Below are 25,734 nucleotides of genomic sequence, written 5' to 3' on the forward strand. Positions count from 1 at the left end.
TATTAAGAGCTTTCACCTCTTTCCAAAAATCTGCCATATTATTACACAGCATTTTCCTGGCCAAAGAATCTGCTCTCAGCATTTGCTCATTTTTAGTTATAAAGCGAACAGCGTACTTATATCTGGCATTCGCACATTTTTTCTGTTCAAATTCTGGGCCTTGTTTAGGTCTTCCAGCCATGGCCCAACATTTATAAGCAATGCGAGCTTCATCATGGTACATGGATACATGTTCTTTCCAGCCAGGTCTGATGTTAGGTTTCTTATGCTTATATTGTTTATCAAGCAGTGTACCACTTTCATACAGAGCAGCCACTATATCATCATACATGGAGCAGAGTAAATGTTTATGCACAGCATTCTTACAGTTGACATCCTTGCACAAAAGAGCTTCTTTGGGCAAAGAAATGTTGTTCAGATGTATATCGGTATTAATATGATAAGCTAAGAAATCATCTTCACTACATGCTGACCAGTCTAATTTTACACTGGTAGCAATATTAGTAATATTATTCCCAGTTGTTGCTGGCATTTGTTCCACATTCACAGTAAAACCAAAAGGTATATGATCTGACACAGTTACCTCATACCTAATAGTCATGTTTGCTAAAGCTGCATGTCCATCAGCTGTGCAGATACAGTGGTCCAGCCATGATGTACTATGCCAGGCTTCACTTATGTATGTATAGCTATCTGCAGGCAGTAACACTTTGGTAGACAAGATAAGATTATTAACTCGACAAAAGTGAGTTAAGTGGTTAGCAAACCGAGAACTGCTGTCTGTGAGATCAGCATTAAAATCACCCAAAACATATATGCTGTAAGTATCGTTGTCTTGAATAAATGCATTAATAAAAGCCAGCCTACTGAGGTATTCTTGCTCATTTTGACAAGATTCATAGGGAGTATAAATATTAAGAATGATAAAACTACTATTGTTCTGTGTATATTGTATACCAATACACCAGTCTACATCCAGTCTAATGGGCTTTATCACAGGGTCTATTTTTTTATCCCAGAGCACAGCAACCCCTCCAGGTATTCTGCCTCTGACTATTGCTGTGCTGAGATCACTTGTTGATTCCCCCACTCCCAAAAAACTTGCATTTAGACAGTTAAGTTTTCCCAGGTCCTGTTTGGACAACCATGTCTCCTGCAAGCATAAAATGTCACATTCTGCAAGCAGACTGTCCACAACAATCCGTCGAGCTTTGTCCCCTGCACTCTGTCCCAAACGTAGACCACGACAGTTGTAAGATAATATCCTAATAGACATCTTCATGTTGATACATTGGTACCAAAAGGCACAGTTATCTCCCCTGCTGGATCCTCTGAGCTTGGCACCACCGTACCGGTCTTACGAGGTTCATAAAAACGCCGGACCAGAGCCCCTTCAGGCCAGAGTTCAGGATTGTACATTTCACCCACATCGTTACATTCAGCAGTAACCTTGAAAGAGCCGAACCTGCTACGTTTACCAGCAATTTTTTGACAGGTCACATCTCTTTTGAGTTTCTCTCTCAAATACAGAGCAAGAGTTTCTGCATCTACATCCAGGGCAAATTTAGTGGCAAACACGCTCACCAATTTAGTTTTCACAGTTCTGATTGTACTCACAGCTCCAGTGCCAATAATCGATACAGGTCCAGGCCTCTTATTGTGTCCAGTGGTAACAGCATGCATTCCTGAACCCGAATTAACCTTCTCCAGCTTGTGACGAGGCTTGCCATTTTTCACAACTTTACTCCATTGTGGGGAGCATGTAGAAAGCACTGTCTCAACGGGATCCTCCGTCGTTGCAGTAGTTTCCATATTACGACCTGAGGCTGTCGTCGGAGCCCGATCTTGACCACGTAGCAACATCTCCGGACAAAACGCTGACACTGTGCTTGTCCCAGTCCTTGAAGCAGCCAAAGCTCCGGCTTCCTGCCTTCCGCGCGGGCCGCCTTTACTTCGACTCCCCCACCGACCTCCACAGCATTGGTCATGACTTGCTCGCAGACATCCGCCTGTAGTTTAACTACATGTTTTAAAGCACCCACCTCAGCACACAGCTGGTCCATTCGCCGTAGTAGACAACACACATCCATGCTGGAGTATGTAACAGGCGGCAAATCATCCAGGTGATGAGATACAAATCTTGGGATATTCTCCCCACACTCATTCAGCACTTTAAGACAGAGTTTAATATTGTTGGCGTCTTTATGCTGTCCTTTATATCCGACACACCGCTGTGAGGTAGTGGGGCAGAGTTCAAACAAAACTTTCTTGGAGGCTTCAATTCCCTCGGATTCAAATGTGTTCGTGGCCAACAACACAATTTCATCCTGACTTAAAGTTTTGATTTTTACAGGAAGGAAATTAAGTAGTTGATCCTCTACAATTACCCTTCCATCAGTTGTTTTATATATCTCTGGTTTTAATCGTGACCGTTTGAAAGTCGGAGCTACGTCTGCACCACCACCTGCTACATCCGCCATTTTTGTCGTACATTTGGACTCTGGTCATATGGACAGTGATAGAAACAACTGGAAGAGACATTTATGAAGCTCTGAGGAACTCAAACCACTCTGCATGTGTGATTTACACACCTGGAGGAGATGCACCACAAAGCTGGAATGATTTTGCAAATGTTAATTTCTATGTTTGACTATTAACATTCATTTGCTTACTTGGAGGGAACGATGCTCGTCACAGTTCTCTCCCTCATGCACGAGCAACACAAAGAGCTCTGGTGACTTGCGTCTTGTTTTTGCCATTGTAGTAGAATTGTCTTGGCGTTCCAGCAATAGGTCTGTGCTAGATGAACGTATCAGCAACCTTCAAACACGTGTGGAGAATTCATTATTTCTTTGAAAGGTTTTTGACTAAATAACAGAAAAAAGAAAGTAAGAGAAAGAGATGTCAGAGATGAGTGTCAGTAACACAAAAGTAACACTCAGTGTCATGCAGTGACTTTTACACAACCAGATCAGATGAACCAACTCACACTAAAACATGCATTTTGCTGCACTCTTTACACTTATTTCTTTTCTTTCTGCTCTTTTATATATTTTGTAAAACCACAAAAAATATTTTGTGAAAAGACACAAAACCTGTTTGACAGTTTTTGAGCTGCAGGCAGGATTGAAACACACCTTAGTTAAAAGTCAAACAGCAACATTTGTCTCCTCCCCTCACGTCACTCAAATGTGACAAACCAGGAAACAGGAAGTTCTTCGTCCTCAGTAAAGAGAGACGCACAGACGATCAGACTGAGCTCAGACCAAACTAGCAGCTTCCTCTGAGTGAGTCCAGCTACAGGAGAGAAAAGTGGAAAACTCCAACACTGCTGCTTCAAGCTGCTGACGCTCCACACACTGAAGGTGAGTTTGAGCAAAAACACGACTCAAAGGAAGTTTCAGTGAAGGTGGTAGAGGAGGGAGGGGAGCCAGGACTGACTGTACTTCCTGTCTGCTGTTTTCAGCTTCACTCACAGACTCAATGGCTTCCAGATCAGAGGAGGATCTCTGCTGTCCGGTCTGTCAGGAGGTCTTCAGAGATCCTGTTCTTCTGTCATGTAGCCACAGCTTCTGTAAAGACTGTCTGAAGAGATGGTGGAGAGAGAGACCAACACACGAGTGTCCAGTTTGTAAGAGAAGATCTTCAATGGATGAACCACCTTTAAATCTGGCTTTAAAGAACCTGTGTGAGTCGTTTTTACAGGAGAGAGATCAGAGAGCTTCAGAGGCTCTCTGCAGTCTGCACTCTGAGAAACTCAAACTCTTCTGTCTGGACCATCAGCAGCCAGTGTGTCTCGTCTGCAGAGACTCAGAAAAACACACCAACCACAGATTCAGACCCATTGATGAAGCTGCACAACAACACAAGAAGGAACTTCAGGAAACTCTGGAGCCCTTAAAGAAGAAGTTAAAGGTTTGTGAAGAAGTTCAAGTGAAGTTTGATCAAACAGCAGAACACATTAAGGTCCAGGCCCGACACACAGAGAGGCAGATTAAGGAGCAGTTTAAGAAGCTTCAGCAGTTTCTAGCAGAGGAAGAGGAGGCCAGGCTGGCTGCACTGAGGGAGGAAGAGGAGCAGAAGAGTGGGATGATGAAGGAGAAGATGGAGGCTCTGAGCAGAGAGATAGCAGCTCTTTCAGACACAGTCAGAGCCACAGAGGAGGAGCTGAGAGCTGAAGACGTCTCATTCCTGCACAACTACAAGGCTGCAGTGGAAAGAGTCCAGCGCTGCCCCCTGCTGGATGATCCACAGCTGCCCTCAGGAGCTCTGATAGACCAGGCCAAACACCTGGGCAACCTGACCTTCAACATCTGGAACAACATGAAGGACATGGTCTCCTACACTCCTCTCATTCTGGACCCAAACACTGTTCATCCAGAACTCATCCTGTCTGAAGATCTGACCAGTGTGAGAGGAGGAGGAGAGAGGCAGCAGCTTCCTGATAATCCAGAGAGGTTTGATTGGTCCTACTCTGTCCTGGGCTCTGAGGGCTTTAACTCAGGGACTCACAGCTGGGATGTTGAAGTTGGAGACAGTATATGGTGGAATCTGGGTGTGTTAGCAGAGTCTGTGCAGAGGAAGGGACGCATACAGTCTGGATTGTCTTGGATTGGGTACTGTGGAGGTGAATATTTAAAACGCTCACCATCAGCTGGTGTCACTGTTTTCTCAGTCCAGAAGAAGTTCCAGAGGATCAGAGTGAATCTGGACTGGAACAGAGGAAAGCTGTCGTTCTCTGATCCTGATACTAACACACACATACACACCTTCACACACACTTTCACTCACAGGATGTTTCCAATCATTCGCACTGTTGTTGGTAAAGTGAAGGTGTGTCCGTTGAAGGTGTCAGTGTCAGTGCAGCAGATGAGTTGAGGATGATGATATTTCTAATGTTGTTTCCTGTCAGTGAATTGAAGCTGTTAAACTGCAGCTGTCCTCCTGCTGCCTCGTTGTTCCAAAGCTCTTTGTTTCTCTTTTAGTTCTCACTGTTTCTTTCTGTTTCTGCTGTCCACCTTTTCACATGGAAAATCATTTCACTGTTTCTCACTGAATGACTCCCCAAACTAGATTTGAAATTCTATCAAGTTTCTAATCATTACAAGTGATTCATGTTTCTATTTGATGTGTAAATGGAGATGATTTCGTTTGCTGGGATATGGACTGACATGTGTTGAATGGGAGGAGCAGTTTGTTGTTGTCTTCTTGTCTGTTTATGACAACAATAAATCTATTGTTGAAACAATGATTCATGTTTAACTCCATATATGAAATGTTTCTGATCTTTGAATTCTGTTTGATTAAAGACTTTCTTCATGACACAAATGAGATTTCAGTGTATTAATAGAACTAAATAAGCTCAGAGTTGAAAGGCTGGAGTATTATGTACGTGCTTCACTGTCAGGATCTTCAGGGGGATTCAAAGGGAAACATCAAACATCAAAGATTTAAAAAATAATAAAGATAATAAACACACAGGTCAAAGGTCAGAGTCACAGGAATTAGGAAACAGTTCAGTTTCTTCTGTTTGAAATGTTTCAGTTTCTTTGCTTGATCAGTTCACACTTCTCTCTGTGAACGACTTCAGTGCTTCGTCCATGACTCCTGAAGGTAAACGGCCCAAAGAGCCAATCAGCAGCTCTGAAACAGGAAATATGACTCATGGAGAAGTTCACAACAGTTTCAGCTGCCAATTGTACTCATCACCATGGAGACTGATGCATCAAATCTAAATAAAGGCTGGATGGAGGCAGAGTGAGTGTTGTAGATGCTGCATTTTGAAGCCTCAGTGTTTAAATTGTGTCCACAGCCACGTAGACAGAGTGGGTGGATTTGCTTCTAGAAGGACTTTGTTGCAGCTCTACAGCAGGTATTTGTTGTTGGATGACATCACATTCAGCAGTGCTGTGACTGAGCCATAAATGTCAGGGCTCAGACGAGGCCCACACATGCGTGTTTGTCGGTACACACAGTTAAGATATGGAACATGTGAACATGAGACATATGAAGAGACTGAACAGATAAAACGTCCTTTATATCCATCAGTGACTTGATGGAGCTTCTTGCTGCAGTGTGTTTGGGTTTGGCTGATAACACTGGTCCTGCATGTTTCCTTCATGCTCTGTGGTAAAAGTGCATCAGTCTGCAGCTCTGTGGTCGTCCTTCTTCTTTTTCTCAGAAACTTCCTGATTTCTTTGTTCTCACTGTTTTGCAGAGGTGTTAAGATTAAAAATAAAAACTGTGAAAAGTTGCTGCTATTTATAAATTTATAAAAAGACACCATTTAATGCTTTTAATAAGCTTAAAAGAACAGAATGAAATGTCTCCATCGCTGTAGTGTAATAATATCACAGCACTGTTGCAGTAATTTTAATGTGTTTATTGCACAGAGACTGATTCAGCTGTGGTCTACTCAGCAGTGAGAACTGAAGACGTCCGTTATGGACAAACAACCATCAGAACAAGGAGGCCCAGGTACAGCTGCTCTTTATCTTTGACTGTGGACAGAGACAAGCTAGCTGCTCCCCCTGTTTACAGCCATCATGCTAAGCTAAGCTAACCAAACCACATTGTGACTCAAGCCCAGAGCTCAGACTTCAAAGACATCAAACGTCTCATCTTTCTGTCAAAACACAAAACAAAAAGATTCCTTGTAAAGTTGACCTTTTCCTTAAACTGTCCATTATAGCGTGGTCTTCCTACTTATCTTGACACAATACTCAGTCACGTTGCCTGCTGCAAACTTAAAAGAAGTCTGACGAATGAAGTGAAATTGTGCTCTAAGCAGAAGTGATTGTGAGTGTGTCTGAGGTCACGGTGTGTGTGAAAAGGTATCCAGCTGGGGCAGACATGATTCTGCAGGTCACCTGCCCAGTGGACAAAAAGAAATAAAATAGTTGTGTGGATGACATATGAATGATAATACGAAGAGTGTTTGGTGTTTCTCAGCCTGAAACAGCTGTAATGCTACTTTCTGTTTTGGAGAAAGGACAGTTAAAAAAACAGAGAGAGAGATGTGTGTTGTTTTAAGCAGTGATGAGAATAATGAAAATGTGATGAGAGAGCAACACAAAAGTATAAGTACAGGGATGAAGCTCTTTACAGGAAGGGTCAGAGCAGACTCTACCTGCTGAGGCGACTGAGGTCATTTGGAGTCCAGGGAGCGCTTTTAAAGACCTTCTATGACTCTGTGGTGGCATCTGTCATTTTTTACAGTGTTGTATGTTGGAGCAGCAGTTTATCAGCAGCTGAGAGGAAGAGGTTGGATAAACTCATCAGGAAGGCCGGCTCTGTTCTGGGATGCACCCTGGACCCAGTGCAGGTGGTGGGAGACAGAAGGACTCTGGCCAAAATAACATCTCTGATGGACAGAGTCTCCCACCCCATGCATGTAGATGTTGCTGAACTGCAGAGCTCCTTCAGTGACAGACTGCTGCATCCTCGATGCATGAAGGAGCGTTTCTGCAGGTCCTTCCTCCCTGCAGCTGTCAGACTGTACAATCAGAACTGCTCCCAACAAATACAGATGTTTACATCTGCGCTGTTTCTTGCACTATTTTATCAACCGATTCACACTATAACCAGGGTTGCCTCTTATCTGTATTTAATTTAATTTAATTTAACAACACTATGGTACTCAGTTTTTGGTAACCATTGTCCTTCATGTAAATATGTAAGAATTGTGTATGTTTCTGTTCTGTGTCTTGTGTACTGTTTGTTTGTATATGTGTTTTCTTGCTGCTGTTACACCCAAATTTCCCCTTGTGGGACAATTAAAGGATTATTCTATCCTTGTGATATTTAATCCATCATCTCCCTGTCAAACAAAATAGATTTTGAATTGTGTTTCTGTCAGGAAGCCCCACTTCGACTCTTGGAAATCGTCTCTTCTAAATCAGACCATCCAAAGTGGACTATATAGATGATAGAGTCATCCCTCCAAATTGATAAAACAACACTCGTGGTAAAGTAGTGGACTGGAAGAATACCTGACCAAGATTATCTTGCAATGTTTTGCAGCCGCCAGTCAAGCCGGTAGATAAATTTGGTCTGTGATTGTCGCAGTTGGCTGTGTGGCTGGCAGGAGGACGGACCCAAATGCAGGACTCTCATATGGGAATTTAACTGAAAAGGCAGCTTTATTGTAGGACCACAACGGGAGAAGGGAGACTCTCTCTTCAAACGCTAGCTCCACAGCTGCCATCTAGCAAAGATAACGGTCTGGCACAACTTCCTCCCACATTTCCGGTTCACGCGCGTCAAAATATGAAATTTTGAGACGCGATGGATTTTTCTTGGACACGCGTTGAGGTGCGAATGTGCACGCGTCAAATTAGGGGCGTTTGGGGCGTTTTCGTTCGCGTCTATCCTGTTCGGTGTGAACACACCGTAAGAAGCACTAAGAGCATGGGTCTCCAACTGCAGTCCTCAAGGGCCGGTGTCCTGAAACTTTTGAATGCGTCCCTGCTGCAACACACCTGAATAAAATGATTAGGTCATTAGCAAAACTCTATAGAACGTGACTGCATGCTGAGGTGTCAAATCACCCTTTTGATTCATGTTACAGCAGCTCATGAGTGAATGAACTAAATAAAAGTATTTTTAGAAGCACATTTTTCCAAACACTTCCATTGACTTACATTTATTCAAATTTACTTGAGTAGGGTTAGGGGTTCCACCTCTGCATGCAGTCAAGTTCTACCCATATGGAAAAGATATATATGAATCTGATAAAGTTTGTATCTGTCTTGTGTGAAACTTGTATGAAAAGCATACAAGAGTGAAAACAGATATAAGATCTCTTGAAAAATTATATAATGAAACTTGAATGTTTTGGATACTTACTAAAACAATATATGAAAGTATTGAGAAATTGGCCACTTTCATGAGTAAATCATGTAAGCCTTATATGATTCACTATATGAAGTAGGCCACATCTGATGCAAATCTTTTATAAGTTTTCTTTTCCATATGGGTTTGCATGGCCTCTGCACCTGTCCCTCCTGCACTTTCCTGCTCAGTGTTTCGGATGTTTAGTTACTCCTCGGCCTCTTTAGCAATAACAACACTTTTAATAAATCTAGCCTATTTGTAGCTCTGTACTGAACACTTGGCTTCACAAAAAACTGTGGCTGTGCAGCCGAAGGTAGCGTTACCTCTGGCAGATTGTCCCTGACAGCCGGGAACATGAGGAGGAAGCGTAGTCCTAAACAGAATCCCCCGGTACACAACCAACCCGTTCATGTGTCTAACAGTTGTTCACCACTCAGCAGCACACCCACCGGGAATCAAAGCAGTGATTCTGATCTGCGACATGTGAAGCTAGAGACACCAGTAACCACAGTCTTCTAGGGGCCGTAGTGTGGTGGGCCAGGAGTACCAAAATCAATTAATTTAATCCACCATTAAAGAATTAATTAAATGTTACATTAATTAATTAAAATTGGAATTAATTAATTAAATAAATAAACATTACAATAATTAATGAAATGCCCATTCATTTCATTTAAAATGTCAATAAATTATTCATTCAATTATTTCCAATTTTAATAAATTGACACATTTACTTAATTATTTAAGTTTATTTATGTATTTATTTAATTCATTTTGGCAGTCCTGGCCCTGCGGCTGTCTTCAAGAATTTATTTTATCTGTCAGCCTCACCCATCAGGTGGTCAAGTCAGGGGGCGGAGTTCACACTGATCGAATCATAACCATTGCTTTTGCCTGGTGGCCGTTGTTTAGTGGGTACTCCCAGTGGAAATGCCCCCCCCCCCCCCCCCCCTCTTTCCTCCTTGTATAAAAAGATGTTAAATGTTAGTTTTAATTCAAAATGAATGCTTAACAAAGTTTAACACAAATGAACACCAGATAACAAAAAAAACGAATGGTTAAGCCTAACATGCTCAAGTGAGACATTAAACTTTACTAAAACTATGCAGTTATGAAACGTAACTTTAACCTCAGCCAAACCGATTTGCTCAATTGTAAATAAAACAGCGAAGTAAACATGACCCAACAGACAAAACCTGAGTGAATTATGTCCTGTGTTTAATCACTGAGAGCTAAAACTCAGCGGAGGTTTTAAAGCTGTGTGCCGGTGACCGGATATCAGCCGCTGATAAAGTTGGTCCGTGGTTCGAGTACTCTAGTTTTCTCAGTGTCCATCACCTCCTTTTAAATCTCGTTTGTCATCTTTAACACAGGTCAGTCACTCTGAATGAAACACAAGCTCCAGCAGCTCTGCGCTCAGGAAACAAACTACATTTACTTATCTTACTTATCTAGCCAAAAACCAAAAATTGGCCCGTGTATAGCATCCTGCTATGCGACTGCATTTGTCCCTGACCACCAGAATCCCTCGTTAACTTTTATCGAGTGGAAAAAAAGTTGGCGTTCATCCTCCAGCTTCACTGTGCTAATGCTATGCTAACATATCTGTGTCGCTAGCAATCACGTAGCACAACATTATATACCAGGTAGTCCAACTTCAGTGACCCTGCAAACGCCACTGCTCTTTAGTTTTCTGTCTTTATTTATGTTGGAAGTGGTAGCAGAGCTGTACGTTTTAATTAGTTTCAAAAATCTCTCAGTCAGAACATGGTATGAAATGTTTAGGTGGAAACTGGCGAGCTAACTTCCTGTTAACTTCTAACTCCGTTAAATTGAATAACTTCTGTTTTTATAGATGCCTAAATTTAATAACTTCTGTTTTCATGGATGCCTGGATGTTAAACTTCATAGTTACACCTGGTAAAGCAGCAACGCTGATGATTTTATTAAAGATGAAAGAATTTAGACCGTTTTTTAAAAAAAATTTAAATAATCGTTTTCTTATTTTCAAGTGTGTGTGAAGCTGACACACATGAGCAAAATCTGTTGATTTCATTTGAAAGTTAATATGTCTATAATGTTTTTTAGTTCTTCAACATATGTTTAATCAGCATGTGGCTTCTTTGTTAGTCACTGAAAATATAAACAGACTCACACTGGTTCTGAAAATAAATCAATATTAAATGAATATAAGATCAGATCTTCATTTGCAACAATGTGGACACCATCATGTTAGTGATGTTCGATTCGTGAACGAATCGTTCAATACTCGAGAATCACTTTACTGACTCGTGAATCATGATTCACAAGCCCAACTGACTCACTGACTCATCCCTGTTTCTGTTAGCAAACTAATTCGCTTAGTAGAAATATATCTAGCTTATAATTAAAATTGAGGGGGGGAAAAAACAACAGCCAGTTTCTTAACAAAAAAATGTCTGCTCTGAACTGGAAGAAAAAACCCTGAGTAGAAGCTCACGGCTCACAGTGGCATCGCTCTGCTAACATGCTAACAGCACATTTCAGCTACTCACCCCCTCCCTCCTGTGCTGAATCATAGAGAGAGCGAACAACTAACTAACTAACTAGCTAGCTCGCTCGCTCGCTCGCTCACTCACTCACTCACTCACTCACTCACTCACGTGCTAAATTTTTTGCACTCTCTGGTCAACTGACTCAGTGAATCAAATGACTCAAAAACACGATTCACTTTGGTGAGTGACTCATTAAAACTCGGTTCAGTAAAAAGAATCAAATTTACCATCACTACATCACGTCATCTTTGGCTCCTCCAGCTGAGACACACCTTCACAGACACACAGCCCCTCCCCTCACTAACAGCTGGATCACTGTCACAGGTGACACACTCACCTGTCTGTGTTTCTGCATGTTTCAACATTCACAATGTGACGACAACTTAATGACTGTGTTCAGTGGCGGTCCTAGCCTGTTTGGCAGGCAAAACATATTAAGGATTGTACATTAACATAAAGCTGTTGTACACACACACACATGAAGAGAGAGAGAGTATACATAGTATGCAAACGGCTACCAAACAGCCATCATAATACGTCATACAATGAGAACAGGACAAATCAACAACTGACAATGACTAATTAATATTAAAATCTGTAACATAATGTTTGGAGTTTAGTCTGTTACTGTTGCTATTTTTACCATTTCTTCTTGGAGCAACTGTAACACACATAATTTCCTTAGGGATTAATAAAGTATTCTGATTCTGATTGTGCCTCTGCCATTCCCAATATGCGCTGGCTGATGTCAGGGCAGCAAGAGTACGAGCATTTTTTGTTTTATTTGCCGTTCATGTTGCCCGGGGCAGCAACATGGGCGGTTGACGCCCCGGGTTGTCGCCCGTATCTAAAACCGCTACTGCATCCAGAGGAAATATCTGGCTGTGCATCATGTTTGGTTGTTGAGATTTTTACAGTAACCTCAGTTTTCTGTGAATTCCTTCCTTTTCTTTTGGACGTTCCCTTTACTGGTCTCCATAGTGACTCGTCAGCCTCCATCCCTGCATCCTCCTCCTTTTAACCAACCCTCTGTTGTATTTCTCTTTTCCTCCTGCCTGCAGCTCCATCTTCACCACCCTTTGTCCAGGATATCCACTCTCCCTCCTCTGCACACGTCCAAACCATCATAACCTTTCCTCTCTAACTAAAGTCATCCAGGCTTTTACATCTTTAAGATGTGGCTGTAGTTTAGCTAGCTTGATGTTTTTCTATTAGTATGTTGACATGGGTGGACAGTTCCAACCTGCACTGAACTCTGTTGTAATTGTGATGGTTTTATAATTTAATTTTCTTAAATTTCACACATGGCATCACATCTGAGTAGTGTTTACCTGCCTCGTCCATCTTTGTCACAGCTGCAAAATGAAATTACCATGACAACATCTCAGTACAGCCAGATAAACACCTGATACAGGGGCTTCATTTAAGAGGTAACAAAGTACAGGTTAGGTGTTAAAGGTTACTTATTAAAAACGAAAATTTGTTTTCGACCCCAATGTTGTGCAGTTTTCTCTCAGTGGGAAAAGTAAAGAATGCAATGATCTGCACATCTCATAAGTTTACTTACAGTTAAACATGTAAAACATATCAAATCTTTAAACTGAGATTCCTTTTGTGTTTCATATAATAATTCAGCTTATTTTGAATTGATGGTACCAACATGTCGGGAGCTGTGGTTCCAACATCCAGGCAGGAAGTGGTCTAAAAAGGGCAAGCAGCATAATAAGTAAATAAACAGGCCTTTTGTGAACCACTAAAACATGTATGAAGGGCCATGTGGGCGTATGTGCTGCCCTCTAGCTGCCGAGACTATTTCAGAGCCGCCACCTTTGGCGTTATTAATTTGCAGTTCTTTTCTACTTTGTAATTCGTGTTCTCTTTATCGGTAAACTGACACAGCACTTGACTCTGTAATTCTTACCTGGATGATAACTGGAACCTGTACGACTTAATAAGAAGAGGTGGACGTCCACTTAGTGTGACACTTTTTACTGTGGAAACAAAAACAAACAAGCAAAGAATAAAGAAATAAAAGTTAATAAACACTGAATCTGAACTCTTCATGTGATGTCAGGCTCTCTGAAAACACTGAACATAAAATGTTAAAAATATAACGATGTTTATTCCTTCTTATTTAAACTTCCAGACTTTTGTGTGACCTGCATGAAACCTCAGTTCACAAAATCACCAACAGGGGGCAACGATGAGCTGACCTCATGGGCCAAAAGGTCACATTGATTATGAAATCACTCCAATGCAACATTTTTCCATCTGTTCAGATGCAAAATAACTTGTCAGTGTTGTGTAACGATTCTTCATCCCCAGCAGACGAGAGAAACGCTGTAACAAGAAGGTTTTACCGTCTGTGTCAGTTTCACTTCCTCCTTCCTGTGACGGTGTGAGGCCTGCATCAGCACCACACTGCAGCAGCAATGACTGATAACACAAACACTCAGACAAACATCCTCAGCAGCCTGATAACACAATGTGAAACTACCCACAACTGTGAAACAATCAGTTGTTCTTCCTTATTGTTTCATAAAACCACAGAAAGATTATGAAACAACCTCCGTCTGAGGAGTGACACACCGAGACCCGAAACATCAGAGCTGTGAAATGTAGAGAAAGGGAATTCCCGACATTCACTGAAGGGGTTAAATCTGTAGATGGTGCAGGAGGAAGAAGCTGGAGATGACTGATATGTAGCTGACACAGCAATGAAACAGACCTCCTGTGATACTGTGGAGAAAGACTACGAGCAGCAGCTGTGAGGAGCGTCACCTGCAGGTGTAGATGAGCTGATCTCAGTGCTGACACACTGTATGTTACTGTGTGGGAACGATTGTAGTCAGTTCTCTGTGTGTGCTGACCTCTTCATGGTCTGATAGAGGCCAGGGTACGTAACTGGTTCCTGACCAGCTTCAGCTGTGTCCACCAACAAAATATGTTAGTACAATATTTGAGCGTTGATGGCCCAGTGCTCCTCTGCAGACTCAGACACACATTTTCTACACTTATAAAACACGTCAAACAGAAAGAATAAAAAGCAAACAGCACTCAAAGGTCAAATATATTTAAACCAAGAGTTTAATACACAAAATCTGATGACCGTGACAACAAAATATGAAAGATTTTGTTGTCATTGTACCAATGTAAATATCTTGGGGTCATTCTAGACCCAACCTTATCCTTCAAGAGTCACATAAATAAAGTGTCCCAGGTACTTAAATTTAATAATCGAAATTTTAATCATATACGTTATGCTGCCCTCACGACACGTGACCATGTGAAGCTAGACAGCTAGCGAACAAAATAGACGAGATCTTCCACACAAGGCTTGCTTTTCTTGCTTTTAATGAAGATCCTTGTGGGGCCTCCCTGCTGCTGCGGAGTCGGGGCGGTCTGCTTCTCCCCACCGCAGGGAAAAAGGGTAACACAACCTGGGTCTGGGTGCAGTTCCCCCCTCCAGGGGCAAGGGTACCTAGACCCGGTTTGTAGAGTACGCTTGGGGAGTGTGATTGTGTGTACAGTGTCTCTTTATGTCTGTCTCCACGTTGGTTAAGTGTGGAGTAAGTGCATATGAGAGCATGAGGGTGGGAATGGATGTTTGTATCTGTGTGTGCCTGTATGTCTGTGTCCATATGTCAGGTTGGGTATCAGACGCCACCTCTCTGAGGACAGCTCAGGCCCTCCAAGGTTTGGAGGCCTATCTCCCCCCACCACTTCCCCTGCCGGGGGCGGACTCCCTCAGACATCGGTGCGTTGGTGGTTCTTTGTGTCCGGGGGTGGGTGTCCGGGTGCACACCGGCTCACTCCTTGGCGGCTGCTTATCGGGGCCTGGAGCCCGGGGCTTGCTTGGGCCACTTCGGAGGTGGGGTGCCCCCGGCCTCTCGGCCTGGGGCTCGGTCACTCAGGCACAGCTGGCTGCCGGCGGAGCTCACGGGCACGTCACTGCAGCCCCCCCTGGCTTCTGCTCCGTGGCTGCTGGGTGACCCCTCATCTGGGACTCTCCTCAGCTCTTTCTGGGACAGTGGCACGGCTGCCCCTCTGTTGGTCTTCCTTGGTCTCTTGTGTTCTGGGGGCCTCTGGATGTCTGGAGTTTTGATCTCCTCCATACCTGCTTCATGCCCTGGAGGACGGGCAGTGGCCCCCCACACCCTCTAGCAGATCATTACATGAGGGAACCTTTTAAGAAAACAAGCGCGTCCATGCTCACAGGTGTACACACGGGTGATCACACACACAAACTACACCCTTTTTGGCTCCTACCTCAATGCACACTGTGCTGTCGATCTTACGTGCTGCACAATAATGTTTAATATTTAGTATTTACTGTTATATTCACATAGATCATTGTGATGTTGTTTATTGTATTACTCTCGTTTTCTTCTGCTTGTTTTCTTTTTTCTTTCTCAACAGGTGATCCAGGTGATCGATACATGTATTTTTTTTTTTTTTTTTTTTTTGCTTATTCTGTTTTTTGTTTTTTGCCCTTCTCCCCCGTCCCTCTTCTCAACTGTTTTTCTTTCCCTCTTTCTTTCCCCCAGTCAAGTCTGTCCCGTATTCAGCAAGTGAAAATAAAATAAAGAATAAAAGGTGAATCAAATGGACCATTACGGCAAAGCTGGGATGGTCAATTTGGTAAAGAAAATCCGTTGGGCATCTTTCTTCGCCTTTAGACAATAATTCTGATGGCAAAAGAGCCAAACGGGACAGGCAAAGAAAAAAAAAAAAAAAAAAGAAGATCCTTTAAAGCCTTATCCTCTCTCAAGGCTTCTCCTTGCTATTTCTTATTTGTAACTGAAACATACAGAAAGTGAAAATAAACTGCTAGCTAATACACATCTTAATGACAAACTTAAAGATTAGCCTAGCTTAACACGTGCGTTACATTAGCATCACAGTTAACTCCAGGTAAACACATATAAAAGTTGTTTCTGAACATATAAATACTCACAAAGACGAACGTTTCCCAAGGTACAAGCGTGTAGGGCACTTTTAGCGTGTACATGAACTCGTTCACTCTTTTAATACTGCCGAAGCACTTTTACAGCATCAACGGAGAAAATACGTCAAAGATAGGTTAATGATCAGAGCGCTCCCTCGCTCCCATTCCCGCACATACAATACAAAGATCGCTTGTGATAACGATGTCTCACTCTGAGCAAATTTCGAACCCACACATTTTAACTGTTTTTAGCATGAATTACTTATAACATTTCTTAACTCTGAACGTATTTATCACTTTGCTTATGTAACTTAATCAGACTATGCACTAACTACTGACTTCTGACCAAAAGGCATAACATACGTAATAATTTAAATATGAATTATTTTTACTCAATGATCATCTCTCATATGGACTATTGTTTGACGTCCGGGTCACTTGCTTGTCCAACAACACTTAAAACTATTGAAAACATTTATAAAAGAAGTTTAAAACTACTTGACAAAAAAACCCGACTTCCCACCACCACTGTCATGTGTTAAAAAACATAAATTACTGAACTTCAATAACTTAGTGACACTTAAAAGAGTGTGTAATATATAAAGTCTTACACTCCCTTACTCCACCACCACTAAAGTAATTTGTTTAAGGCACAGGTTAAAAACTGGTTATGGACAAATCAAGTGTGTGATCATGTATCAGTTGTATAGTTTTAATGTTTTATTTGGGAATAGAATAGTGTGTATGTGTGAGTTTGGTGATGGAGTTTTTATTATGAATGAATTCTGAATTATTATGTCTATTTTTTATGTTTTATGGACAAAAGATGGAAATTAGCCCTTCGCTATAATCTGGTATGTTTACATTCATGTATTTTTTTTACATTTATGTTCATTAACATGCACTGTCCTAAATAAATTAAAATAAAATAACAATGTTAGTATTTAAAGTCCAACATCTCCCTCTAGTGGTCATATATAAACCATGTGTGAGGATGGTGTTCATTATATTCCAGCTACCACAGGTTAACAGGCTGGATAAACTCTGCACGTCTCCTATCAGTCTTGTGTCTAACACAGACACACAAACATTCACATCTACGACCAACTTAGACTCACAGGTTAATCTAACTGCCTGACTGTGGGCTGTGGGAGAAGCAGAGTGCCCAGAAACAACCATACAGACCCCACACAGAAAGATGGAGGCTGGATTCAAACCCAGCACCTTCTTCCAGTCAGACAACAGCATCACCATGCTGCCCCAGGGGGCCGTCCACTAAATGGTTATACTGGTTATAGTTTGTTTCATTAACTAAGCTACAACACTGACAGCAGACTGAAGTAGAGTCGACGTTTTAAATGATATTTTTGTGAATGAAGTCATAAATGTCAGGATGTGCTTTATCGATTATCACAGAGAAACTCAAATATCATGTAATCATCTCAGTTAACCTCAAATTATGTCAAAACAACGTTGCTGGTTTCTTAACTTTTGAAAGCACAAAAGGTTTTATGTGTTTCTGCGTGTTACCCTTAAAAAAACAACTTAATTTTAAATGTTTTGCAACAAAAGAGGAACTGCAGAGTGTCTAAGTTCATATTCTGAAATAAATTTATCACATGAATCATTAAGAGGTTAGTAATCCACCAATAACTCTGTACAAATAGAGGAAGAAACAGACTCAGAGGAAGAGGGCGGGCTTTACTTGGTGTCAGTGAGAGAAATGAAAAAAAGCTCAAATGAGTGAGAAGGACGATGAAGGAAACATCTGTGCTGTGTCTGCTCTGTAAGTAGAATCTCTGTGTTTGTTTGAATTCTTGTACTTTGACTGTCTGCTCTCCTGATAACTGATGATGGAGGAGAAGACATGAAAAACAAATCAGGCTGAATTCAAGTTCAAAACACCACGAGGACCAACTGCAGGTCTGAAGTTTAACAGAGTTACTGATGAATTTATGAGTGAAAAGATGAAATAAAATGTTGGTGTTTGTGTGAACAGAGCAGAGGACAGACCTTAGTTTAGTGCTAGTCTTTTGTATTTACTAATACATACAGTTACGTGTTATTATAACATAACTGTATGTGATTCCTTGTGTAACAGTAACTACATTAGAGCATAAAATATGAAATGATGTGATCAGTTTTATTTTAGATATTTTATATTAGTTTTATTTCATTATTATCAAATATTACGAAGTTGTTCTTTATGTTCACCTCAAATCAACCTGAGTGTCATTTCTCTTTAGTTCTGATCTCACTGCTGAGCTGCACAACAAACCAAGGTCAGTAACCTTCTTCTGTCACAGTTTAAACCTGAGAAATGTTCACTGATATGACCTGATTGGGTTCATGTTTCACAATGTAAAGTCTAACAGATCATCAGTTTTTCATTTTAACCCTCACAGCTCGTCTGACTGTGAGTCCCAGCAGCTCTCAGTTCTTTAAAGGAGACTTTGTGTCTCTGAGCTGTGAGGAGGACGACAGCTCTGCTGGATGGACTCTGAGGAGAAACACAAGCAAACAACAGAGGACTCAGTGTGGAGATGGGTGGGGAAAATCAGCTGGTTCTTCCTGTTACATCACTTTGATGACACCTCATGACAGTGGAGTTTACTGGTGTGAGTCCAGAGAGGGTCCCATCAGTAACATGGTTAACCTGACAGTCACTGGTAAGCTGAGTGTGTGGAGTTAGTGTTGATGAAGCTGTGTGTAAATGGATGAAATGCTGTAGTTTGTCTCTGTGTTGAGGTGGATCAGTGATCCTGCAGAGTCCTGTCCTCCCTGTGATGGAGGGAGATGACGTCACTCTGCTCTGTAAAACAAAGACCACTCCCTCCAACCTCCCAGCTGCTTTCTATAAAGATGGCTCCCTCATCAGGAAGCAGCCTACAGGTCACATGACCATCCAGCATGTTTCCAGGTCTGATGAAGGCCTCTACAAGTGTGACATCAGCGGTCATGGAGAGTCTCCATCCAGCTGGATCACTGTCACAGGTGACACACTCACCTGTCTGTGTTTCTGCAGCTTTCAACATTCACAATAAACTAATGATTATTGTTTGTCTATTTAAGGGAAACCTACAAACACATCTCCATCTACTCCCACACCTGTATCTACATCCACCTCTATCCCTACATCAGCCCCGCATCTTGTTCTTCCTGTGTTAATCTCTGTTGGGTCAGACTTTGTTGTGGTTCTACTGGTGTTACTGGCTCTACTGGTGAGAAGAGATGTTGACCTGAAACCTGAAGGTTGGTTGTTGTCAGTCTGCACTGCATTGAGATGGCAGCCAGTTGTTTTGAATGAAAAAAAAGCTCATTTGAATAGTTTGATTCAAATGTGGCTCGTCTGGCCCAGAGAACAGGTGTCAGAGCTGTAACTGCTCAGATGTGTTTGATTTTGGTTTTAGTGACACACAAGTTGTCAAGAAATTGTAATGTTAAAGGTATGGAGAGAGAAAATATCATTATGTGTTTTTCTTTCATTCTCTCAGAGGGTCTTAATGTGATGATTTGTCTTCATTAAATATATTTTTATTACCTCCTGCGTGTAAAACCACAGCAGCAACTTCCTGTTGCTGAAAGTTAAATGCAGAGTGACAACACAGGAAAAAATGTAACATACATTCACTGGAAACACTGTATCTGGGATCTTAGGTGGTTTCCAGTCTCAGAGAGAGTTTTGTTGTTCTGGTTAGACTTGTCACTGCCGCGTGTGCTACTTTGGCTAATAACAGTTTTCATGTTGGGACAACATATTCGCTTCATGATGAAGTGTGTCTGATTGTATTGAAAGAAGATGGCAGCTTTGTGGACACCAGCTTCCTTTTTCACACAAAAGCCGGCAGTTCCTCTTACTCAGAGTTGTTAAAATGAGAAAAAGAGCAAAAACCTGCTGCTCTCTGTAAAAAAAACGTGTGATTTTTTTTATAGACATTACAAATAATAAAGAAAATGTGCAGATTTCATACCTGCTGTAATTTAAATGTGTTTTATTTTGCAGAGATTTATACAACTGTGGTTTACTCAGCAGTGAGAGCTGAAGACGTCAGTATTGGAGACAAAACCATCAGAAAGAGGAGTCCAAGGTACAACTGCTCTTTAACAGAGACAACCCAACCGCACAACCTGTTTCCACACATCATGCTAAGCTAAGCTAACCACATCAATGCTCAGTCTTCGAGCTCAGACTTGTGAGCTCTCCGTGACAAATGATTTCCTGTTAAGTTGTCTAGTTCACTTAAAGAACCATGAGCAGCAAGATGTGAGTCATTAAATTCACCCTGTTGGTCTTGAAACAATGCTGAACAACAACTATGATATTACGTTTTTATTAACTTTTAATACATTTTTATTCAACAAATATCATCACAGTAATAATAATAATAATAATAATAATAATAATAATAATAATAATAATATCTGTGAGCCAAAAGCTCAGAAAGCAGAGTGCTCCAAACACTCTACCACAGTCTATTTTTATTTGTTGTTGTGTGTGAATGATGTCACAGAGGCAGGGTATCAATATGTCCATCTCAACCATTAAAGCCCCACCCACATGCTGTTTAATCAACCAATCAGAAGAGAGTTTTGATTAAAGGGACAGGAGGGAACACAGTTGGCTGCACAAAGGCCCCATGTAAAGAAGGATTATACTGAACTGTGAATCATGCAAAGCTACTGTAGTAGAAAAAAAAACATGCAGCTGGAAATTGGCAGAAAATGTCCACTTCAAATGTAGAAATACAGCATCTGTTATGTAATATCAGATTAAAGATACTCAAACTTACAGTGATGTTACAGACTGTTGTTACAGTGTTACAGTGATGATCAACAGTCTGAAGACAACCTGCACAAGAGCCAAAAGCCTCCATAAATGATATAAATGACTTTCTTGGCCTTTTCTGGGGGAAATGTACTAACGGAGTAGAGAAGGTCGTACAAAAAGGTCTCTGAGTTGGTAAAAATAAGGTGAATTGCTGTGAATATCTTATATCAGAACATCAACCCCAACCAACATCTGAGTTAGACTACAATGTTATTCATATGGAAGCTCTGTGATGTGTATCTGAGCTGGTTCCCAGTAAAGTCTGAACTGGGAGTGTGTGTGATGCAGAGAGGTGCAGATTGGAGCTCTTGATTGAACTACAAAGCTTGTAATCATGTTTCCTGTTGTTTGAACTGTGTGTGTTTGTGTTCAGACTTTAAACCAGAGCCAGACGTCGTCTACTCTTCACTGAAGTAGTCCACCAGTCCAACCACTGACGTCCAGCTGCTGGTCTCTAACTGGTCCCCCCAGCACCTCAGACCAGAGGACATCCACAGATTTTTACATGTCTTAAGCCTTTTTTTTCTCACTGAGAAAACCCATAGACCCATAGGACTCATATATTGCATCATGGATTTTTTAAAGTGTCCTTTAATAAGGAATCACAGCTTCATGGTTTTATAAAAATGTTTCATGTCTTAAAAAATATGCTTTTTATGTGTTTTTTATGAGCCTCTTTTGTAGAAGTGAAATGAAAAAACTCAAAAAATACATACAATACATGGAATTAAAAAAAGCATTTTGCAGCAAATCTGCAGTAGGAAAATAAAAATGTGATTTGTATTTCTTTTTAATTTCTTAGCACTTATTCCCACAGCAAACGCCTTCCTTCTGAGGGTTTGTTCTCACTTGTTTTAAACACTGATGCTTCCTGATATATCTGGTTTCGTTATGATTCAATTATGATTATATCACCGTCAAATTTCAGCATATTCAGACAAAGCTGCTGAAGATGATTCACATACACTGATATTAAAGTATCACAGACCAACGGCAGACAGTCAAACAAAGCAGAAGTCATTTTGGGGGCCCAGGGTGAGGTGTGAACTGTATGTTCTCTTCATTCAAACATGGAGATTTGAATCTCTCTGTTTTAAATCTCCACTGCTTTTTCCAGCCTTAACATTTTTAGCAACATCATGTTTGTCTTTATTGCCAAGAGCGATTTAGTTTTGATGAAAGGGTGCAGTGCTAATTTATTAGCTAGTGTCAGATAGCTTGGTTATCAAGCTGCTTCCATAGACTGTAAGGAGTCAACAGAAAGGCACTGATAGCTGCTAAATAGAGCTTTGTAACATAAAAACAAGATCCTAGATTTAAACTTACCAGAACTGCTAATGTTTGTTTATGCAATGAGCCACATAGTATTGGTTACACATTTGCATTAAAAATACCCCCGAAGCACAAAGATGGTCCAGAGGTCCAATTGGCTGAGGTGAAGCCTAACAGACAGTTGGCAGTTACAGCAGCCTGTGTCCAGCCACCTCTCAAAGAGGCCACGCCCCTAATAATGCAAACTTTCAGCCTCATTAACATTTGAACAGGTGAGTTATAAAGGCGTGTTAGCTATAGAGACCAAATATATTTTTAATAGCACGTTGTATACATTTTTATTTCTGCTGTAAAGTTGAACATGTTCACATGAGTGTCTATGGAGAGTGACTGACTCTATAAATCTCCAGTGGACATTAGAGGAACTGCAGCATTTGGTGCTCTTGGTTTGTTCAGTGTTGTAGTGGGAGGAGTCAGAGACACTGAGCTGGACGGAATTAAGATTTAATGTTAAATTAGGTTGACATTAAATTAGATTAAGATTAATTATGTCATAGAAGCAAAAGTAGCTGAATTTAAGAAACTGGTGATGATGTGTAAAATAAACCCAGTTTGGATTATGAGTAAATGATTTTACATTTAACAGCATGATGGTATCAGTCAAATATATATTAGTCTGTCTGTAGATGTTCACACCATGTTAAGTTCTGTGTGTTTGTCCTCTGTGGTTAACACTAACGAGTCTGTTTCTGAGAAAGAAAAAGAAGCTTCATCTCCTGGTGTTTGAACACAGAGGTGTTCATTTGAAATAGAGGAAGAAACACATGTGAGTTATTTGTAAGAGCATTTCTGTAAACTCACACAGATCAGAGACTGTTATCATATTTACTAAATATGCATTCAAAACTATTGAGCCAATATTTTCAACTTATATGCCTGAAACATTTTCAAATGATGAGCTTCCAACAATGAGTTAAACAGTAAGAGCATGTGGAGAGTTTGGAAAAATCACATTAAGAAAGAGTCATCAAACATTTGGATTCATTTTAATGAGCTCAGACTTGTTGAAAATGCAGAGGAGCTGGTTGTGAACTGAGCTTCAGTTTATTAAAGAGATTTTGTTCATCTGGATGGAGGTTTTTCAGTGGGAGAAATGCTTTGCCACTCATCCAACTTATTTCTCCGTCTCTCCAACCTTATAAACAGTACATTTTTATATCATTTATATATAATGACACTAGCACCACTGACTAACTTTTTGTGACTATCTCAGAGTGACACTAAAAACTAGTTCATGCATTTATTACTTCCAGGCTGGACGACTGTAATTCATTATTATCAGGATGTCCTAAAAACTCCCTGAAAAGCCTTCAGCTGATCCAAAATGCTGCAGCAAGAGTACTGACAGGGACTAGAAAGAGAGAGCAGATTTCTCCTGTTTTGGCTTCCTGTTAAATCCAGAATTCAAAATCCTGCTCCTCACATACAAGGTCTTAAATAATCAGGCCCCATCTTATCTTAATGACCTTGTAGTACCATATCACCCTATTAGAGCACTTCGCTCTCGCTCTGTGGGACTTGGATACAGTCAGTGTTTCTTTTTCACTCACTGTGTATTTATACCTCTCTACATTTAATTATTACTTATTATTAATCTCCAGCTCTCTTCCACATGGAGTACAAAATGTTCATCATACTTCACCCCAGCTGTTTTAATTGGGTTATATAAATGAAAAAGATCAGTTCATTATAAAGGCTGGAGTTTTAGAAACAAAGAAACAAATAACCTTTAAATAATTGATTTTTTGTTGCTCTTTGTTTGAGGTTTTTATGGCTGATGAAAAATTCTCACCATCCATCACTTATCCCAGCTTACCTGAAGTAAACATGAATCAATTTTAGTTCTTTTTTTCACTTTATTAAAGTCGTAATAATTTAGAGAGCTTATATAAGATCTACATTCTTCGTATGATTTTCAGGTGTTGTCAAAAGTTCTAAACTGATCTACAGGTTACAGCACAAAACTTATTATTAATATACACACAATCATTTAAAAAATGGTGCACAGCTATGAATCATAGGATGCAGTTGCCTCCTGTTCCCTCAAAAAGGATGAAGCCTTGTTTCCTCTGCTGAAGGATGACATAAGCACTGAAGCACCTTTCTGTGGCATTGGGACAATTCAAACAGCTCTCATTATGGCTGCCACCCAACTAATAACAGGCCACTTGTCTTAGCTGGGAAACTTCCCAAGCAAGACTGAATATTCGAGCGCACCCACAGGTTGCCATACACCCAGACTTGTTTTCACAACCAGGTTGAGAGCAGTGGAGTAAACATTTTCATTACAACCTGTTTAATAATGAAGACGTTTTTAGGCAAACATGTTTTATTGTGTCTTATTTTTATAGTGTGTTTTTACCCTTTTTAGCAAACCTTATTCAATAGTAAAAAAGCAGTGATTTGTGATTAAAAACAGGCTCTGTGATCATGTTATGTTAGGATTTTATTGTCTCCTGGCTGCTTTCAACCTGTTGTGTTTCTCACTGTCGTCACTTTGAGTTTGCAGTCACATAAAAGCTCGTTGTGGTATTTCATGTGGTCGTTTTGTGTCTCCTTCAGGTTATTTAGCATCTTCCTGAAGTCCTTTGGCTCTTCTGTTTGCTTTGTTATCATTTACATCATTCTGTCTGTAGGTGCTGAGTTATTTTTGTTAGACTATAAAATGCTTTTTTAAACCTTGCCCACCTTTACGGCCCCTCTAATGGATCCAGGATGCCACTTTCTCAATGTTATGAAAGAGCCCATCTGGAAGCACTCTATGTTTGATGTTGCTTTATTTCCCGTTTATTCTCTGTCGCATCAGGTTTCACAGAGCTGCACCTGAGGATTTCAGATCAGGTTCACCGATTTCAGCATCACTCATTGTTCAAAAGCTTAAGCTCTGTTTCACCGTGATGACAAGGAGAAAGGAGGTTTTTAAATCACAGAGACTTACTACATTTCAAAGGTTTCTTCTTATAGAGAAGCGTTTTTCACAGTTATTTTCCTTCTTCTTATTATTTTTTTACATCTTTGAGCTCCTGTTTACATTTTTCTGTCATTTCTTTAATGTCTTAAAAACATAAAGTACAAACTTAAGACACAGAGATGACACAGGTTTCCACCTGATCCAGTTAAAATTAAAGGCAGAAGTTCAAAGACAGCAGCTGATGTGTCAGGAAACAGAACACAGAGCGTCAGTTTCTAACGCTACTGAAGTCCATGTAAGGCTGTGAAGGAAAGCACAATCTGAGCCTGTTGGGTAAAGACTTTCT

At 40.7% G+C, this 25,734-nt stretch overlaps 2 protein-coding genes and 1 pseudogene across 2 annotated transcripts in view; 2 read left to right on the forward strand and 1 right to left on the reverse strand.

Annotated features, from left to right (window-relative positions):
- Positions 1-1,221: 1,221 nt before the first annotated feature.
- LOC148103391 (uncharacterized) lies at positions 1,222-2,522 on the reverse strand (annotated as a pseudogene).
- A 961-nt stretch (positions 2,523-3,483) lies between these two features.
- LOC148103392 (nuclear factor 7, ovary-like) lies at positions 3,484-4,878 on the forward strand. Its single transcript, XM_087839138.1, has one exon. It carries the CDS (start codon positions 3,484-3,486, stop codon positions 4,876-4,878), a length of 1,395 nt encoding a protein of 464 aa, XP_087695264.1.
- A 722-nt stretch (positions 4,879-5,600) lies between these two features.
- LOC148103393 (uncharacterized) overlaps positions 5,601-25,734 on the forward strand; it is a 30,523-nt gene continuing 10,389 nt past the window's right edge. Inside the window, exons 1-5 of the mRNA XM_087839478.1 lie at positions 5,601-5,613; positions 18,723-18,986; positions 19,066-19,311; positions 19,390-19,569; positions 20,321-20,405. Of these exons, the coding sequence (XP_087695604.1) occupies positions 5,601-5,613; positions 18,723-18,986; positions 19,066-19,311; positions 19,390-19,569; positions 20,321-20,405 (788 nt within the window). The remainder of the gene's footprint in view (positions 5,614-18,722; positions 18,987-19,065; positions 19,312-19,389; positions 19,570-20,320; positions 20,406-25,734) is intronic.

The sequence above is a fragment of the Neolamprologus brichardi genome, chromosome 3 (assembly GCF_056152115.1).
Source record: "Neolamprologus brichardi isolate AB-2024 chromosome 3, ASM5615211v1, whole genome shotgun sequence".
NCBI classification, from domain to species: Eukaryota; Metazoa; Chordata; class Actinopteri; order Cichliformes; family Cichlidae; genus Neolamprologus; species Neolamprologus brichardi.

Bases quoted from the DNA above. Each gene is read 5' to 3' on its own strand.
- LOC148103392 (XM_087839138.1), top strand. From the start codon at position 3,484: ATGGCTTCCAGATCAGAGGAGGATCTCTGCTGTCCGGTCTGTCAGGAG.